Source organism: Cynoglossus semilaevis, chromosome 19 (genome assembly GCF_000523025.1).
Source record: "Cynoglossus semilaevis isolate Cse_v1.0 chromosome 19, Cse_v1.0, whole genome shotgun sequence".
Lineage (NCBI taxonomy): Eukaryota > Metazoa > Chordata > Actinopteri > Pleuronectiformes > Cynoglossidae > Cynoglossus > Cynoglossus semilaevis.
In genome coordinates, this window is record NC_024325.1 from 11,567,409 (window position 1) to 11,584,962 (window position 17,554).

At 38.6% G+C, this 17,554-nt stretch overlaps 2 protein-coding genes and 1 pseudogene across 4 annotated transcripts; all 3 read right to left on the reverse strand.

The window, feature by feature from the left end:
- Positions 1–476: 476 nt before the first annotated feature.
- rraga (Ras-related GTP binding A) lies at positions 477–4,676 on the reverse strand. The gene is made up of 10 exons (XM_008332993.3): positions 4,537–4,676; positions 4,142–4,239; positions 3,293–3,392; positions 3,128–3,194; positions 2,474–2,696; positions 1,881–1,976; positions 1,574–1,696; positions 1,349–1,440; positions 1,148–1,263; positions 477–822 (listed from the first exon to the last, which is right to left on the reverse strand). The coding sequence occupies exons 2-10, from the start codon at positions 4,166–4,168 to the stop codon at positions 719–721; spliced, it is 948 nt and encodes a 315-aa protein (XP_008331215.1). The 5' UTR covers positions 4,169–4,239; positions 4,537–4,676; the 3' UTR covers positions 477–718.
- LOC103395333 (dynein regulatory complex protein 11 pseudogene) lies at positions 4,541–7,874 on the reverse strand (annotated as a pseudogene). The gene has a single exon (XR_523255.3). The product of XR_523255.3 is annotated as a dynein regulatory complex protein 11 pseudogene (transcript).
- Positions 7,875–8,006: 132 nt separating this feature from the next.
- LOC103395325 (transcriptional regulator ATRX-like) lies at positions 8,007–17,400 on the reverse strand. Of its 2 annotated transcripts, XM_008332992.3 has the most exons (11): positions 17,183–17,400; positions 16,243–16,349; positions 16,103–16,158; positions 15,621–15,649; positions 14,910–15,031; positions 14,680–14,796; positions 14,459–14,568; positions 14,091–14,158; positions 12,156–13,873; positions 11,749–11,809; positions 8,007–9,027 (listed from the first exon to the last, which is right to left on the reverse strand). In XM_008332992.3, the coding sequence occupies exons 1-11, from the start codon at positions 17,188–17,190 to the stop codon at positions 9,000–9,002; spliced, it is 2,424 nt and encodes an 807-aa protein (XP_008331214.1). In that variant the 5' UTR covers positions 17,191–17,400; the 3' UTR covers positions 8,007–8,999. The 2 variants fall into 2 exon arrangements, with proteins under 2 accessions (XP_008331214.1, XP_008331213.1); XM_008332991.3 differs by having other exon boundaries at positions 8,007–11,809.
- Between the last annotated feature and the right edge of the window lie 154 nt (positions 17,401–17,554).

The following is a 17,554-nucleotide window of genomic DNA, read 5'->3' on the forward strand; positions in this document are numbered from 1 at the left end:
CGCGTTTAACTTAAAACACAAATGATACTTTACCTTTCTTGGTTTTAATAAAAATGGACTGAATCCACCTTGCAGTCCTTTTGTCGCCGTCTTGGGCAGCTTCAGTCGTTCTCTAACCATGCTCCACTGCCAGTGGTGTTCTTTTCAGGCAGACATGATAAACAAGCGAGAACGACAATCTTAACGTTTGGTTTATTTTCATAATCCTTGGTCTACAAGAGCTGACCTGCCTTGTACGTTTGTTTTGTTTGGGTTAGTAACAGTTCTAATAACCACGTTCACATTCTAAAATGAATGTGGTTTTAACAAATGTACAGGGATTAAAATGTTTGAATTGAACTGTCTTGACACACACAACTTTGGATTTGTGTTATTTATTACACAATTATGAAAGCACTGGACCATGTCTAATGTTATGCCTGGTTCTGGAACCTCACTGTAGAACATGCAGCAATGAATTGGGTCAAAGAGAGATGTGCCACTTTATTTTTCCTTTATTTGGCATAAGTGGGACAAAGATTTCATAAGGTTATGTTTCTCTTACTCACTTATAGAAATTAGATCCATAGAAAATAAAAGTAACATATGTGATTGGATGTGAAGAAACAGAGGAAATGGTGCAGGCCTGATTTTTTTTTTGTTTCTGTAAAATGAAAGACCACAGCATGCCATTGGTGTTCTGGGTGGTGATAGGCTGAGATTATCCAGTGGGAAAAGGTCAACGCATCCTCATGTGCAGACCATGCTTCGGTCCATCTACTCGCTCCAACTTCTCAAAGTGTTTCCTAGCATTGCGGATGTTGATGAGAGTGGCTGCAGATGCTAGTACCAGAAACATACAAATGATATGTTATGATAATGTCAATGCTAATTTAATGTCACATGTGTAACATCTGAAGGGTTTTATTGCCAGAAAAACTACATCTTTTTGACTAATAAGCCATTTATTTTTCAGAGGCTTTAATTAAAGGCAGGCTTTTCAAAGCATCCTTCAATTTTGAAACCAGCCACAGGTTTTATACTACTCTTCATATGTAGGCAGATAATTTTGCAATCCACAGTTTTACTGACACAGGGACACTTCCTGTTCACACACTGTAACTTTAGTAGTTAATGTAAGGCAGACTAGAGCTATAAAAGTACTTACGAATCGATGGATCCGACATGATGACCATGACGTATGTATTGGAGGTAAAGATGTCGATAAAAGCTGCAAAGTTGGAGTTTCTCACTTCCATGCTTTGAAAAGATGCTGCGAGTTTACTGAAAAAAATGAAACAGAAAATAGAACTATTGACAATGAAATAATAATGAATAAAAATCATGTTTTTTTCTGGGGAAGACTTACCTACAACTGAGTTTAAACTGTTTGATAATGTTACTGATCTTCTCAAATCTGTGAGCATCACGCTGCTCTTTGCACTGATAGTGAGAGATTACCTGCACATGAAAGAAACATGAGAAAATGAGACAATAATAATATGTGGCTTTAATTTCTTTGGAATGTCTGAATGTTCTGATACTTTTGGGAAAATATTTTTTGTTTCATTCAGGTTTTGTTTTGTTTTTTTACCAGGAATGTGGCTCTCTCAAACAAAAGAACTTCATCTGCTTCAATGATTTGTGCAAAATTCCTCAGGTTTGTCTCTAGCTGCTGCACGTTTGGGATCAGCTGGTACACGATACTGGACCAGGCCTGCAATGATAAAACACCTGTTAGAAAAGTTTTAAAATATTCTTTTTGATTAAATGTTAATAACATTTCAAACTGTAATAATTACTTTAAAATGTTTCTGAAATAGTTGTTTAGCTTAAACCAAAAGTTCAGCGAATCAGGCTAATGAGCACGAACACCAGTAACAACAGTCAAGATTCCTAACCTTATACAAAGTCTCATCCCAGATCGATGTCCTAAAACATGTGCAAGCCAAAGGTCTGGACAGTCTTTTTAGGTCTTCTTCACGCTCCTTAAAGATCTGAGGACAATAAATATTGTTGAACAATATTAGCAGTGCAGTTAAAGGGTCTTGATGCAGTGACAAACTTAACATAAAGCTGAGCTGGACACACTGCACTGTGATTTACTAGTAATCTCAAATGATCAATGAAATGAGTGTGTGACTGTGTCATGTTAACATGGACAGATATTACACCTAACCTTAGGATACAACATTAAAAACTGCAACAAAAAGCATGACCTTGAGTTACATTCTTTCATTTGTGTAAAAACCCTGTGCTTTCCTTTAAAGGGCATCATCTAATGTTACATAATTACTAGTACTTATTATTAATCTCTCTCTAAATTAAATGTTAATAATCAAATCCAAAGGATTAGGCACAGCTGGATTCTAAACCATAACTAACCCTAACACTAGTTGGACTGTTAACCAACTGTTAACTCATTATGTAACCAAAGCTAGACTGTTAGTCCACTCATTTTTTGGACAATGTGAAAATGTCAGGTAACGCTCACCAGGTCTCTCTGGTCTTCCTGCACCAGGTCCATTTTGTGAACAAGGCAAAACACTTTTGCGTCAGGGGAGTTCTGCAGGATGGCTTCCAGACATGACTGGTAGTAGTGCATATCTTTCTCCAGTTCACGGCTCTCCACATCAAACACATAAATAAGAACTTCTACGTTTCTGAAGATGTTGTCCCTCTGGCTGGTGAAGTAGTTCTCCATGAAGGTGTCCTGGCTGTTGTGTGTGAAGCACAGATGTGTTTTTACACTCAAACTGCTGGAGTTCTACAATGAACAACTACAATAAACAACAAAAAAGGTTTGAACAGTTCCCTGTGTCTTTGGGCTCTTGAACATAAGTGAATACAAAAGTAGAGCAGCTTTTCCTCCGTATCATTACTAGCCAAGAGAAGTGGCACAGGCATTTTTTTAATTTCAAACACAATTAAAACCGCAAAACCAAGCTGAAGCTGTCTTTGTTACATCATCAACTACAAGGACTTTTTGTTGTTGGCAGGTCCTGTAGCGAGGCTGCATGAGCCAAAGTCAGTACAGACTTTGTATCTAATGAAATTAAAGTGGAAAAGGAACACATTTGGTGAACAGCTACAACAAAACTTGTCTGGAAAAGAGTCCAATAAATAGATCCAATAAATTAAACTTTACCCTCCGCAGTCCCACAGGTTGAGGACCAGATTGCCGAGAAACCGCACATGAGAGTGCTCCACGTCAACTGTAGGCAACAAGATGGTGATAAATATGAAACTGACAACAATAAAACAAATACAAATGTAAATAAAAAATTAGCACTTGGCTTTAAAATGTTCTTACTTGTAGCTCCTAGGCGGCGTGTGTCTCTAGCAATGTAATTAGCAAAAATGATTGATCTCATGCTGGTCTTTCCAGACCCACTTTTCCCCATTAGCAGTACCTTAAAATACAAATAATGTAATAAGTCAGACATTGTAATGCTGTTAATGGCCACTGCATAAAAAAACCTTTTTCCTTATTTTCAGACAAAATGTGGAGTTAGACAAAAGATAAAACATGAATTCAAGTCAATGTTTGATGTCAATTTAAGGCTACATAATTTCAATTTCTGTTGAACAGTAAAAAGCTAAACAAATGTCTAAGCAGAATAACTCCCCCTATGGCCAGTAATTCCACCATCAACCACCTTTCATTGGTCTATTGCATAGTCAATACATGTTATAGAATTAAAACCGTTAAAATCGTTTTAAGATCCTAAAGTCCTCCAGATAAATATAGATTTAATTTGATCATACCCTTTGCTCATCTTTTTAGAATTGAGGATTGTTCTGGATTCATTTTCTTCCTACCCCTGCTTGAAGCATTCGTCAGATTTTTTGCGTGACAGATTCTTCTGTTCGACTTTGTTGTTACAATTTCATTTAAAGTCCTGGTCTGTAATCATTTCTATTGTTTGGTATTCAGTTAAATAAACTTCCCCAAAACCTTATGCTATAGGTTTTGTTAATCACATCGGTGTCCTGGGACCTTTTCTTTTTTAAACGTCAAGTTCAACATGAGAGCACCGAGTGTCCATTTCATATAAAGAATGCAACTTAAGATATACAGTCTGTGAGAGGTGTCAACCACCTACAGCGGTTTGTTATTACACAAATATGCGTTTTGCTTTTAACTGTGCGTCACACTCACCTTTTTCTTCATTGCTGTGCTGGACATCACACTCTGCAACAGACACGACGTGTAGTTTTCGTCTGCGCAGCAGGTCAGGTGACGCTTTTCTTCTGTGACTGGTAAACAAACACGAATGTGTAGTTTACCATCTTCCAAAAACCTTAATATTTAATCAATACACGGTCGAATTCACAGATTGCAATGTTTTCACTCCGACATTAGTTGAACATAATCAATGTAAATATATATATTTAATATTTTCCTCCTTAACTTTTGTTAAGGGTTAAACACCAAGATTAATGCTAAGTTAGCCACCACGTCACGACGAAGGGAAGATTCGTGCGCGTGGGATAGTTACAGGACCAATAGGCACATTTTTCAAATGCATCTTTAGAAGTGTGTCTTTTACTCACTGTGTTTCTAATACTTAGGCAGTCGATACTATGTCCATTCCTTTGTGCCGTGTAAGTGAGACACATTAAAGAGAAGCAGCCAACGAAGTCAGATTTAGCTACTTCCTGTTTAGGACAGAGTCACATGACGTGACACCGAGCCGATTAAAACCCCTAGTCTTGTCTTGCAGGTTTCCGTGGGTCATTCGTCAGGGATTTGTATTTTGTTTTGGTCAAAACATTTTATACATTTAGCATGGTATGTACAGACTAAAAGCTCTAGTAATTGCCTTTATTTTATTTCGGTGAGAAACGTGGTATATTGTAAAAGTTGAACCTAAGTCTCAAATGGTACATTATTAAACACTTGAGGTCGTTAGTTACTAAATACTGTGTTAATTAGGAAACAAGAAGCTTCAAAATTAAACAGATTTTCTTTAATGTTGCAAATCAAAATCAATCAATGGTGTTATGGGAACACAAATTCATACATTGACTACACCAGGTCAAGTAAATGTTACCCAATAAAGGAAAATCGCCAAGGTTACAGTAAAACAAAATAACTATCAAGATTAAATTATTTACTTTTTTGGCTCATTGCCTTCTTCCTCCTTGGCTTTTTTCTTTTCAAATGCTATTTTTTTCTTTCCAAGGGGTGTTTTACCATACCACTTTTTCAAAGCGTCCTCCTTTTTTTTGTATGCAGGGTCTATTGCTACTATATGAGCAACAAACTCAGCTGTAGTCAGTGGTCTGAAACCCTGCCATCGGATGCGTCGCTTTGTGACAACTTGCTGTATTACCTGGATCATGAGACCTGGTGTGTACCCTTCAGACATCTTAGCAAGAGAGCTGAAATCAATAGCTTCTGTAACCTCACCATTATACCTTTTGATAAGCTCCTTCCATAAAATAAACCTTGCGCCATAATCAGGTCTGGGGATGAAAAGGATTTTGCCAAATGTTTTACACAACGCCCTGATATTGGCACATATAGGGTCTTCGGCGGTTCCCAGTATAAGAACACGATCGTCTCCTTTGATTAATTTCAGGTACTTTGGCAGCGATGTTGCCAGCCGTTTAGGGGTCAACTCTTCTTCGTGTTTAGGAACCTTCTTGTAAAACATTTTCTCTGCATCTCCAATCCAGATCACTGAAGGCTGTAGGAGTTTTGCGACTTTAAAGACCATGTGAAGCATCATGTTAAGGCCATCATCACCTGGGTATTTTCCTGCTGTGTTCATGGGTGACAGATCAAACAGGGCGGCTTGTGTTTCATTACAAACGGCTTGGACCAACATCTTCTTCCCTATGCCAGCTGGCCCTACCAGTAGTATGGACGTAATCAGAGGCCCTTTCTGGTGAACAGCCCGAGAGCCTAGTGGTAATACGGCATACAACGTTAGAAGTTGTCTCACATCTAATAATGCAGGTGTGGGTTCAATGGCATTTTCTCTTAATATTGCACCAAGGTAGCTATAATTGCCTGTGTATTCACTCAGACTTATATCAGCTGTTGCTTTTAACAAGTTCTGTTCCACCAGCTCCTGACACAGAGACTCCAGAGTCCTATCAGCTGTTAGGTCAACTACCTGTTTTCCCTTCTTCCCCTTCCCACCTCCTTTCTTGCCTTTCTTTCCTTTAGCCTTTCCTCCCTTAATATTATCCACAGCTAGCTTCATTGCAGCTAGCTCTAGTCTCATTTGCTCATCGACCTCTAATTGAATCTCTGCATCAAAAATTTTCTTTTTTTCGTCTCTTATTATTTGTGCCAAATGTCTTTGGTGGAAATTGTTGGACTCATCACAGGTTTCCCAAAATTCTTTAAATTGTTTGTTTGCTTCTTGTAAGTCTGATAAAAAAGCAGAGTTTTGCATCCTCAATCCTTCCTCTTTTACTTTTCCCTTTTTTCCATCTTTTTGTTTGCCTTTTTTTTCATCTTTTCCCTTCAATTTATTATTTTTATCTTCCTCCTTCTGTGCAGCAATTTCTTTCATTACCTGGAGGGGGTCCTTATCCACCAAAATGAGCGCTCCTCCGCCATGTATATCATCAGGATATTCTGGGAATATCCCAGCGGCATGTCGGCATTTTAAGAACCACTGTCGAATTCGGTCTTTCATTGTGTTGCTCATGTCAGGACCCAAATCCTTTACTTCCTTCGTAATAGATGCTATGGAATTGTGGTAATCTTCCATATACTCCTGCTGTTTAATCCGCGTGCAGGCATCATTAGCTTGGGAAATGATTATATGCAAATCCATTTTTGCTTCCTGAGAAGTCAAAATTGATTCCTGGGCTATTATCTTCCTTTGCACATAACCCCTCCACAACTTCTGAATGCGAAGCGCTGCAGAAACTTCAATCATATCAACCTTTTTTTCATCATCATTTTCATCATCACCATCGCCATTTACAACTTTGCTCATTTTCTTCAGCTTTGCTTTCATGCGTGCTTGGCGAGCCCTCTCAACAGCTTGAATAGTCTCAATGGCCTTGACAAGTGCAATATCTTGAAGGATATCTGTCCGTTCCTTGCTATGTTCGGTGATAAAATAATGAGGTATAGGGAGCTGAAGATCTGTCGGTGTGAGCTTTAATGTTTGAACAATATCGTCCATGTAGTGGAATTCTGAAAACTCAGCCTCTACCATGTCTTTCTTCAGCTCCAACAACCTCCCCATCACTCCATCAAGAATTTCTCGAAGAACTTCTCTCTTCTGAGGGTGAACCAGAAGGTCGTATGCCTTATCCAGCTGTCTGAAAACCTGGATGTAGCGCACATAAAATCTGGCCACACGCTTGAAGAAAACTACTCGGTCCAATTCTGGGGGAGGCGGCTCATCAGGAGTCTCATCAGTTAGCAGGCAACTCAGCTCACGCTGTGCTTGTCCCCACTGCTCATTGTATGTCTTTTGTGACATTTTATATTTTGTCAGGTTGAACAAAACAAGTGTTACTCTTATAAAAACTTTTGCCACACTTGGCACGTACTTCTGTTGTTCAGTAGACCAGACAGCTGTGTGCACTGCTGCCACTGAGTTGTTCTTGGCCGCCTCTGGCCAACCATTTGCTTTGACATCTCTCACTTCATTGGAAAAGCATACAAATATGTTTTCTAAGTAAATTGCTTTGATCTTACCTTTGATCTGGATGACAACGTTGAGTGATCAAGACAAGACTGAATCATATCACGTCATTTCATTAAATATTTGGTAGCAAAGCAACAAAAGAATAAATGCCACAATGAAATAGAAAGAAATGAAGATAGAAAGTTTTTTTTAAGTGTAAGCAAACAAAATGTTATTTTACCATTGTACGAGTACTTTTAAAATAAGTGCCTAAACCACTTCTTTTGATTGACAACAATGTCAATAAGAATGTAAATAATCATGGTTTACAGCAGAACGTTTTGGTATTAATTGCATTTTTTTTTCAGCAAATGCATCAACACAGTCAACACTTTAATCAAATCAAAGATGAGTCAAAGATGACATTTTACAGGGAAAGTTTATTCAACTTATTTGAAACATGAAAAATATTGGACAAAGACAACTCAATAGTTTATTCTTCTGTGTAACATGGGCGATGGGTGAGATTCCCAGTCATTCTTTTTAAACCAGTCAACTGTAAAAAAACCCCTCATACACATCAAATGACTAGGAACAAACTGTACATGAATATTTGTTCACAGTGAACTCTTATTTCCTCATCTTCTAAAACTCCTGGTTTTTTGCTCACGGTGAATATTTAGGAACAACAGAAGGAAATACTCGGGGAACGCAGGTTTTGTTTTCAAGTACTTGCATTATATACTGTTTTCTTGTAATACAATGCAAGTCTCATCACAATCACTGGATACATACCATAGAACATGTGCAAAAGTTAGACATAAAACACCAAAGCACAGCAGGTAGAGCAAAGTTCTTAAATTATGTATAACTTTAGTGAGGAGTCTGAGGTCTCAATTGCTAGATTCAGGTCTTCTACAATAGAACATGTCAACGTTGTAAATTATGATCAGATTTAGAGCTGTTTATGGTTTGATGAACTGTTCAATCGCCTCTTCATGTTTTGGAACCTACACTTAACAAAAAGCTGAACGTTGCGGGCAATTCTTCTCCAACAGGTTTGTTTTCGAACCGTGAGGATACATCCGTTTATTACACCTGGTCTACTGGGTTTTGCTGCTTAAATTGTACTAAGAAGTTGACATGTTTGGAAGAGACCGTATGCAGTGACATTAAAAATGTTTCAACTGCCAGGAGAGAGAGAGAGAGACATGTACTACCAGAGAGTGAGTAGGTAACATGCTTTGTGAGTTCACACAGTCCTTTTTGTTTTCATCCCACTCACTACAAACACTTTCAACATTTCTGCTGACCACTTTCTAGTGCTATCATTACAGCTACAAAAACAACAACAACAACAACAACAACAACGATATCCCAGACTTAAGTGTTTGTTGTCTAACAGCACTGCTTTCACTGTTGTGCTGTCAGAAAATCCGACCTGGAAGAAACATGAGAAACATTCATGTCATTAAAGATACAGTGACAATATGGAGTCTCACAGCCCACTCTAAACTCTCATACACACCCTGTTCCCTGTTCCCTTTATAAAGGTTCATAAAGGCACCAACCAGAAGAATCATTGTTTCAATGTGGGCTTGTACCACTCTTGCAGTCCTTAATACTGATACGCTAATTAATGGTCTGTAATACATTACTGTTGCCTGGCCAATGAACAAATTTGTACTAAAATGGGTACAAATAGGCGTTTCTTCACTAGGAATATATAGTGCAACAATTTCCCACCCAACATTTGTTTTCATCAAGTTTTTGTATTGATGACAGCACCAGTGCATTATCCAAGTGGAGCCCATTTCAATGATTCAAAACACTGTTGTGGACTCAACTACATCATTTACGCAAAAACACTTGTTCTCTAACCAATATAGGAGAAATGAGAACGTGAAGAAACTTGACAGTTTCTTCCACCATGTCTGTGTCAATGAAGGAAAAAACAGTAATGAAAAAGAGTACTGAGTACTGAGGTAGACTGCTGCCCTCACGGTCACATACCATCACAGTAAAAAACTAAAACAGAACCACAAAAAATGGACTTACAGTATATCTAATCAACGGCCAAGAACGTAACAATAGGATCTACCACCAGAGGACATCCCATCAACCAGCGTCAGGGGGGGCAACAAAAAACAGAGAACCCACAAGTGAAGACCAGTGCCATGTCAATGTCAAATTATATGAAACAAAATGAAGCTGGTGTCTCCATGAGCACTTTATGTCTGTTAAAGTTTTGGTTTCTCTTTTTCCTTTTCACAAAGAGACATATTATTATCTTAACCATTGACAGAGACCTGAAACCAGTGACTGAGACCATAAACTCTAGAATATCTTTGAGATTCAAATAAATGGAATAGCAACAGCAATAGTTTTTTTTTAAACCTCAATTTCTACTTATTAAGGTGAAATGCCTTCAAGAAACTAAACCAGTCCAGTTGATGTAACTGCTTGGAATAAGATGAGCTGGACGACTGAGAACTTACACAGACATGTAAATCTGAATGACAAAGAAAGAAAGTCTAAGGGTGCACTCACACCGGGGTCAGTTATATTACCCCTAAGGCAAACAACTGAAGCCCGGTTGCCTCCAACATATTCATCAATGACTGTTGTTTATGTGCGGTTAAAGCAGCACGACTCTGACAACAAAGGCTGCAACAGCTGCTGTGTGAACAACAGTATCTTCAAAAGAGTCAGCCCTTGAAATGTCTTGATTTAAGGACTGTGCAAGGTGGCCAACTGCAGCCAATCGTGCTGCACACATACAAAGATTTTTACAGAGACAGAGTGCGCAAGGAGGCGGATCGCAGGTTATTCTGAAGTCAGCAAGAGATGTACTTAGCCAGGCATGTGCGAACTTTGGCCATGTGTTCCGCATTTTGGCCCACCGTTTCCAAACACGGCAGTACGACGGCCTCAGTGTGAGTGCACCCTCAGTCTAGCGTTCAATCAAGGAGTCAATAAAATTGATATTGAAGACAAATAGTAGAAACCTGCAGGTTTAAGGACTGTCATCCCCAATGCACAGCAACAGTTACATTTCTTCTTTCAATACAACAACAGTCAAGTGCCTTCAACAGGATACATGCCATTAACAGCATTTGTAGATCCATGAAATATGAAGAATTTTATTTGTTATGCAAAGTTCACCACAAAACCTTGACATAGTTATGAGTAGGAATTGATGCATTTGTTTACAACTGGTTTGGTTAATAAATGCACAATCTTTAAACAGTGCTTAAAAAACTTGAATAATAATACTGAGAAATAATGTAGAATGATGTAGATTTTAATCTTTTAACAACACGGTATTGCAATTAATTTCAGGAAACAAAATTATAAATGTGGTGACATTTATCATCTAGTGAAAACACAGCTTGAGAACAGCCGTCTGCAGAAGCAGATCACGTTATGCACGGTAACCAACGGTAACCGGTTGCTTGTCAACCTAATCTTAACTGAAGAAAATAAAAAATTGAAGTGTCTTATTTGTCCCACTATGGAGAAATTCACAGTGTGTCTTTGCAAACAACTGGCTGCCACAGGAGGCGCCATTCAGTACGTGGTTGTAATTCACCTCCCGGGAAGACAAACGGAAAATAGTAGTAATAGAAGGTTAAGTCATTTAGGAGGTTATGTCAGTAGTTTGGCCTTTAGATTAGTGCTTGACTGACAAGAGTAGGAGAATTGAAATGCATTGGACTGAAACCAGCATTCTGTGAGATTTAAAAGAACGTAACAATGTTTTATAGCTCACCAGGCCAAGAAAGGACTCGATCAAATAAGATAAAAAATTAATTAATTAAAAAAACCGAGATCACAGCTTAATAAAACAAGACAATATAAGAAATATGTATAAATCTTTTTAAAAAAATCATAAAAAGCACACAAAGTCTTACTTTTACCTAAATACTGGCAGCAGATACAGTCTCACTGCGTCTGAATGTCAGCTGTGTGCTTAACCACGGAACTCTAAGATGTGTATTTGAACGCTGGGGATTGACTGCAGCTACGTTTTGGCCGTGTGCAACGCCGCCGTAACCTAGTCTTGATGATATTCTTCTTAAATGTTTTTTCTCGGGTGGCAGCTTTTCTTCCAGCCATATGCGGTTTATCAAACTTTATTTCAGAGCATTTTGAATCATACCTATTTTTTGGATTATCGTCATCCTTGGCCACCCACGAGGACCCAAACTGATCCTCATCCTCTGCAAGGACAAACATGACAAAGACACACGTTTCTGTTAATCACACACCCGTGACCCTGTGTCAAACCCTGACTGCCTGCATCATCATGACTTCCTGTTTCGGCCGGGTCTTCTCGATGACAAAAGGCATTATTATCATCTAACTTTCATCACACCGGAGCATCCCATCATGCAGTTCTTACACAGTTCTACAATGATCGCAACAAGTTTTCTTGTTTCTATAAAATCTGAATAAATTATTTTTGTGTTGAGATGCACAACGACATTCATCTGAGCCAGTGCGGAGTAACATCAACAATAACAAAGGTTTGGTCCCAACACAACATAATCAACACGAAAGACTCACCTGACGACTGGTGAAATGGCACCATCCCATGTAAGGCTATGTCATCAGTGATGGGCTTAATTTTCTGATCGCTGCCATCACTCGCGGAGTCATCTCGGTCATCCTCACTGGACGAGCATGACAGTTCTATCACTTCCTGATGGGATTTAGACTTTGCCGTGTCCATCGCTCGCTCTCCTGACACACCCTTCTCCTCTCTCTTGATGGGATTACAGCTTGAACGCAAACACTGTTTTTTCTTTTGAGAATCACGATCATCACCAGAGAGGTCAGTCCCGCTCCTCCTTCGAGCTTTGACTCTCTGTTTGCTCGAGTCATAATTCAGCGAACAGTCGAGTTTCTTGCGTTTGTGATGTTCTTTTTTTGGTGAGATGGGCATGTTCTTGTTGAGCCAAAACAGACATTTCTTCGCCACCTTTGTCGATGTGTTTTCATCATCCTCGTCACTCTGGCCTTCTTCAGAGCTGTGAGTCATAGCTGCGCGCTCAAGCAGAGCCTGGGGGACTTCATCCGAGTCGGAGTCATCCCGTGCTGTACTTAGACCTTGCTCCTCATTGATTCTGGCTGATACCACAGGGTCAATTTCATCAGGGTCAGAATCACTATCACTTTCTGCGGGTGAAAGAGATGTTTGGGCTTTGACATCACTCGGTCTGCGCAAAGGTGTTGTTTTCACACGAGGAGATAGTCTCTCAGCTAATTTCTCGTTCATGTGCAAAGATGCACTTGCAGCTTCCTTCAATATTTGAACCCCTTGAACCTCTGGCTCTTTACATTCATCCTTTCCTTTTGACTTTTCGTCGATACTTTTCTCCATCTGTGGGTTATTGGAAGAGGACTTCTGCTCCATAGCCACAGGGGTAAGTTTCACTACAAGTTCTTTTCTCACACTGACCTCACTGGAGTTTAAGTCATCTTTTTCTTTCCTCTCTTTGGCGTCACATGAATTTGAAATGACATCATCTACAGAGCTCGTCTGTTGAACTCCTTCATCCCTAAAACACTTTGGATCAGACTCATCTTTTGCGTATTCAGCTGCCAATTTCGTCAAGTCATTCAGACACGTTTCATCTGAAATACTGAGCTCTACGTCTGCTGGCTCTGAGGTAGAGTCATCATTAAGGTACTGCTCCCAACAGCTCACTACGTCCAAGTCAGTGAATTCCTCTTTAAGGTTTTCTTCAAACACAGCAAGTGTTTTTTGCAAAACTTTTACAACTGATAAAAAAGACTTCAGATACAACAGGCGAACACTGGCTGTTTGACTGTTTTTTGTCACAGTATGAATGAAATTTATAAATATTCTGTTTAAAGTGTTTGTTGAGTCCACCAAATGTTTGGCCTTTTTGGTTAATTCCTTTGAAGCCTGCAGTGTGTTGTAGTTAAACACCACATTTCCATCCATACCAGAATGATCCCATTCATCTGAAGGAATGTTTTGTGGTAACTGTGGCAAACTGTTCTGGAGACCAGATCTCTCCGGCTCTATCCTGTTTTTCCTGGGCTGCTGCTGCCACAGATGGTCCATGTTCTCAAGCACATTGTCACAGGCCACCACCAGATCAAACAGTGGCTCTGGATTACATACATAGCAGTACCACTTGCTTTCCAGGATGCCCGACAGCTCCTTCCGTCCCAAATTTCTAAGAATGCACTTTTTGCAAAAAGCATTACTACAGAAGTCACAACAGATCAAGTTGCCCCCCTCAGCGCACCATCTGCAAGTAGAAAGGAGAAAATAACAACAGCTGCAAATAAACTACTGCTGGCATAATAATATTTGCAATGAACTCATAGAGTAATTTTAAGAGATCTTGTTAGAAATTGTAGTAAGTTAAAAAAAAGTCTACCATGTAAAATGCAGTTGTACTCAACAAATATGTTAGTTTGGATATTTGTGTAACTTCATGTGTTACAAAAATACAGGTTGCATACCTGCACTGCTCATCCATTCCATCTCCATCCTTGCTGATGTCGTCACTTAGGTAATACTTGCAGCAAGACTGACAAAGAAAAATATTTGTGTTATGTGAAATACCCAAAGATGTTTGCTACATACAAGCAGTTTGTGTAAAACCAATATAATGGTCAAAATGTGTTCTAATGTTTGGAGCTGGACCTTTGGTCCAATAAATAATCAACAAAACATTCACATCGATTCACTATGTTTTGGCTTTATGTTGAGTTCATGAGAATGAAATGTATCGCTTGCAACTCTGTTAGACTACATGTAAATTAAAGTATATGTAAAGATAATTATAAAGATGACGCAGCAGTTGTGCAGTATTATTGAGCTAACTTACCTTGCAAATAAGCACTTTCAGAGCTGGATGCCGGCAAAAGGTATCTTTCTTAAAATAATTCACTTGCCGGCCGCATGCAGTGCAACTGACAATGCCCATGTTTTCAACTCCTATAAAAAACAAAACACAATTACTTTCACTACAACAAACTGGATAGTAATGTGAGACCAACAAGACAAATGTTTAAAACAACAAACAAAACCAAACTGGCCACCACTGACCTCGACGTCTTCTTGTGAACTCCTTTCGCAGCACACCAGACTTTCTGCTCCGGAACTCTGGACCTCTGAAATCATCCCTTCCATTGACAGCAGGTTCAGGCCTGACCACCAGAGTGCCTACAAATATTTAACAAATAATAACCATTCATTCATTGAACACCTTTCAATTAAACAGACACATCAACAAGGTTCCATGTTGTGTGATCACGGTGAAAGGCTTGATGACATACCTTTAGGAAGCCTGGTGACATTTAGATGGCTGTTTTCATCAATTGTTAAATCCACATCCTCGCTTGCATTTGAGTTTCCAGATTCATCCAGTCCAGAGTGCTTGACAACTACAGTAGGTTTCCTGTAAAAATCCACCAGGTTTTATGGAAACATTTTAACATAATAATTGTAGAGATTCACTATTTACAAAAAACACTTTACGCTTAAACAGTAAGTTTCAATGGCCTTTACATTTTTGCTGGAATGTATGTAACTGTCCAATTTCATCTAATGTGCTCTCACACTAGGGCCCTCATACTGCACCAAAAAGGTAAAACAGGTAAACATTAAACATGGAACACATTTCTCATCTCATCCAAGTTCAGTTCATTGTTGGGAACATTCTGGTATTTTATCTCGATGTTTGCCATCTCAGGTGACACCATAACCCTTGTGACCACAACATTCCTCCCTTTGGAATAGTGGACGGTCATTTCCTATCATTTCTCAAACAACCCTCCTTTTCAGATATTCTGCCAATCCAAGGTTAAATGTCAGAATTTTGCCAGCATTCAGTTAGAACTGAAGAAGCCTCTTGGAACTTCAAGAAACCAAACAAGTCCAGTAGCCCTTGATGTAACTGCTTCAGATAAGATGGTCTGGATGACTGAGAACTTACATAAACATTCAGTTAGGAAATAAAAACATCTGCAGAGGAAAGGATGACTCACCTCTTTGAGCTTCTGTTTTTCCATTCTCCCTGCAGAGAAAGACATTGTCAATTTGGTTATTGATGAGTGAGAAAAGAACAAAAAGGTATTTTAGGTGGAAGGAAGTGTCAGACCTCGGAGATGCAACTGACGCTTTTTAGTCAGAAATAAACCGCTAGCCTCGTGCTTGAAAAATACGCCTTTCAAAAACTCTCTAAAGTAATTAAACTGATTGAATATGAAGGTTTGTTTTACCTAAAACACAAAGCTCCAGTTTTAAAATTACTCAACCCATCACATTATAATTTTAAACAATTTGAAAAGCAAAAATTCTTAACAAAATTAGATATGAGATTTAAGTTCTGATGCACTGATGAGAATTAACTCCAGACAATTATTTACCAACAAAAATATGTGAAACCAATCAAACAGTCTTGACACATTGGTTAACATGTAAGAAATGGTCAAAGGCTGCATAAAAGATATTAAGAACGTTGAGTTACCTCTGCTGCGGTGTGACTTCTCGAGTTAATCTCGCAGTATTGCTGTTTGGTCTGACCTGTAAACAGTTCAATATTAACATTTCAGGAATTTCACTAGGAAGAAAATGCTTTAATTATTAGTGGAGGATTAGAAGTAATACCATCAGCATCCTGTGTAGTTTGTGCGTCATTCCCGCCCTCGACAGCAGCTTGAGCTAGGTATTCATGCAACTTATTGACCAGCAGGTTCAGCTTGTTGGGAGTGTTGCTACAATAAAATCCAAAAGCATGTATTTAGAGCTATGATCTAGATGACGGGTCTATATGAATAAGCTTTGCAAACATTAGGAAACATTTAGTCAAATTTGTAAAATGATATTGTAAATCACCCTGAAACCTGATAAGGATAGACACTTATACTACTATACTATACTACTACCATATGTATGAAATATATATGTACATATCAACCTTTAAGATAGACAGCAATGTATGTACGTGCCTTTTAATTTTATTTTTGCCACACACAAAATGGATAACTTTTTTTTTTGTTCCTTCTTTTCCAAACTTTATAGTTATTCAATGTATATTTGTAAAATATACAGTATGACCGACAAATTAAATGTTGCTCTTAGGAAGACATACACAGCCCCAACCTGTATTTAGGGCTAGCTAGCAATTTATAGATAGATAGATCTTTATTCATCCCTTTGGAAGATGAGAATACTCATTTTTTACTAAGCAGAATCAAAGTTAAGTAAATTAAAATTCCATTCCTATTTTTAAGCAACTCTTATTTTACCAACTTAATCTAATACCTATTACTGTTAAGGTTAAACGTTAAACGTGAATTATTTTAGACCGACCACATCATGGTCCTTTATTAAGCAAAATGAGGAGTCAGGTTAGCTTTTTGTAAGCACTTACAAAAGCCAAATTATACTATTGACTGAAAACATTCTTACGCATGTATATCATTATGCATCGCTTAATGAAATACATTTGTCTAAAGTTACAGTGATTGTATTATGGTGAACGTTCAAGCTAGCCAGTTAGCTGCTAAGTTTGTAGACAACAGCTTTTCAGACACGATGGTTTTACCTTAACATCCCTGTAGACGATGCGGCATTGAGCAGGAGCTGCAACGACTCAAAGATTTGTTTTGCTCCCTTCCACTGAATCACTGTTTTTCAGACGATATAGCGAAGCTACGAACGTACCCGGTTGGTTCGTAGATGTGTTATAGGAAGTGGATTCTGAAACGAGGCGCCATCCATTGAATGTCAGTGTCCACTGCTGGTACTGCAATTGAAAATGACGAAGAGGCCCATCTGTTACGTCATCGCAAGGAAGTCGTTCGCGTTATTTCAGTACACAATTTTCTTTCTTTATTTACCTGCTACTTTTAGAAAATACAATTAGAGAGAAACATATAAACTTTTATTAAGGGACAGAAATCATATCTACTAACAA